General features: G+C 48.7%; 1 protein-coding gene across 1 annotated transcript in view; it reads right to left on the reverse strand.

Moving 5' to 3' along the window:
- Positions 1-1,569: 1,569 nt before the first annotated feature.
- Positions 1,570-1,621, reverse strand: part of Pmar_PMAR015840 (hypothetical protein) — a gene marked incomplete at both ends in the record, with an annotated part of 1,941 nt that continues 1,889 nt past the window's right edge. The window contains one exon of the mRNA XM_002787437.1: positions 1,570-1,613. Within this exon, the coding sequence (XP_002787483.1) occupies positions 1,570-1,613 (44 nt within the window). The remainder of the gene's footprint in view (positions 1,614-1,621) is intronic.

The raw sequence follows: 1,621 nt of genomic DNA on the forward strand, positions 1-1,621 counted from the left end.
CCTCTGAGCATAGCATCTAATGTATGTGGCTTGCTTCGAGTATTCTCCCATGCCACTACAAATGGTAGTGGGACCACTGGAGCTTTGGAACAGGTATCGATCGTCTCATTTGTGTAATCACTCGATTAATGCTACAGGTTATAAGTCGACTAGTGCAAAGCATTATTCGAGATGTTAGCCTCAGGGTCTGGGATGCGGACCTCTTGCCTTTAGCGCAAAGAGAGTCATGGAATTTGCTGGAGTCATCTGATGTACGCTACTAGTATGTAGTTGTATACGGCAGCAGTGGCTTTCAGCCTCTGATACCTTCCCCTAGGAGGCTTAGAGGGTCAATAACAGGGGGAGTTGAGGGCCTCGAGGCACTGTCCAAGCCGTCTGTCGAAGCTGCCATCTATGACCCAGACCTTGGTGGGTAGGTCTCGTCAGTCATGCCTACGATCCCGACCATGAATGTTGCTCAGGGTGTCATCTATGGTGTCCCCGAGATGGCCTTTGCTTACACAAGCTACGGCAAATCGGATGGGGGAACTGCTACAACTAGGTGTTGTCCATCCCTCGGTGAGCGATGCTCGATCTGTCAATTCCTCACCGCTTTACTGTACAGGTCCACTTTGATATCATCATAGCCCTAGCCCAGATTCTCGAGCTATACATCCATACGGTGATCATACCCATGCCCTTGGTACGAGTATTGCAATAGGTTGTCAGATCCTTGGCCTGTTCGTAGTACGCCATCCAACATTTGATGACGTCGTCAATGGTGGTCACCATAGCAGGGGTGATATGAAGGATAGGCATGCCATTTACGAGGGTCATGATAAGCACATAGCCAACGCCCATTACCGTACCCTGTCTCTCTGCTTACCCTCCCTACTCTTCCAGAGAAGGTACACTCAGTCGACAATGTTTCAAGTTGCGCCAACTGGTATCAGCAAGTGGACGACGATACGAGCGCTTGCTCCTTGCAGGGGTCCCTCCTTTGCAGAAGTTGACGGTGTCTACTTCATTGTAAGTCTATCTGTATTGTATACTATAAGTTGGGGCTAGGTTTGGGCTGAAGGAAAGATGCTCAGCCATCAAGAGCTGTGATGGTCTTCTTGCAGCATTACGGCATCACTTGGAGGATTCTGAGGTCGTTGAGGAAATGCAAGAGAGGTAGGATTTGATTATAGCCTTAACACTTTCATCAGTGGTAGCCAGATACGTTGCAGAATTCCTCTCCACATGTAGTGTGATGGTATGTGAGCTAAGACTGGTGATCCTCGATGACTGTGCAGCTAGCATTGTCAACAAGTCATTGGCTGCCTGGACCCAGCATGCATTGCGCAATTTCGGCAATACTACTACTCCTAGTAATGTACAGTCACCATCTGATGATGAGAGGAGGGCCAGTAGGGTTGATACGAAGAACAGTGAAGCGGATACTTTGTTGTCAGGGGTGAGTTAATAAGAGCCATGTGCGTATAGTACTGATATTCAGTTGGATGCTGCCTTGGCTGATGCCCGTAGAGGGGAGGTAGACCCTTGTATGGTATACCTATTAGCAGTATGCATGTACAGACGTGTAGCTCAACAAGCAGGAGAGATCATTGGCTTGGTCCGTCCCATGGACCCTACAACT

The sequence above is a fragment of the Perkinsus marinus genome (genome assembly GCF_000006405.1).
Source record: "Perkinsus marinus ATCC 50983 genomic scaffold scf_1104296929362, whole genome shotgun sequence".
Classification (NCBI taxonomy): domain Eukaryota; phylum Perkinsozoa; order Perkinsida; family Perkinsidae; genus Perkinsus; species Perkinsus marinus.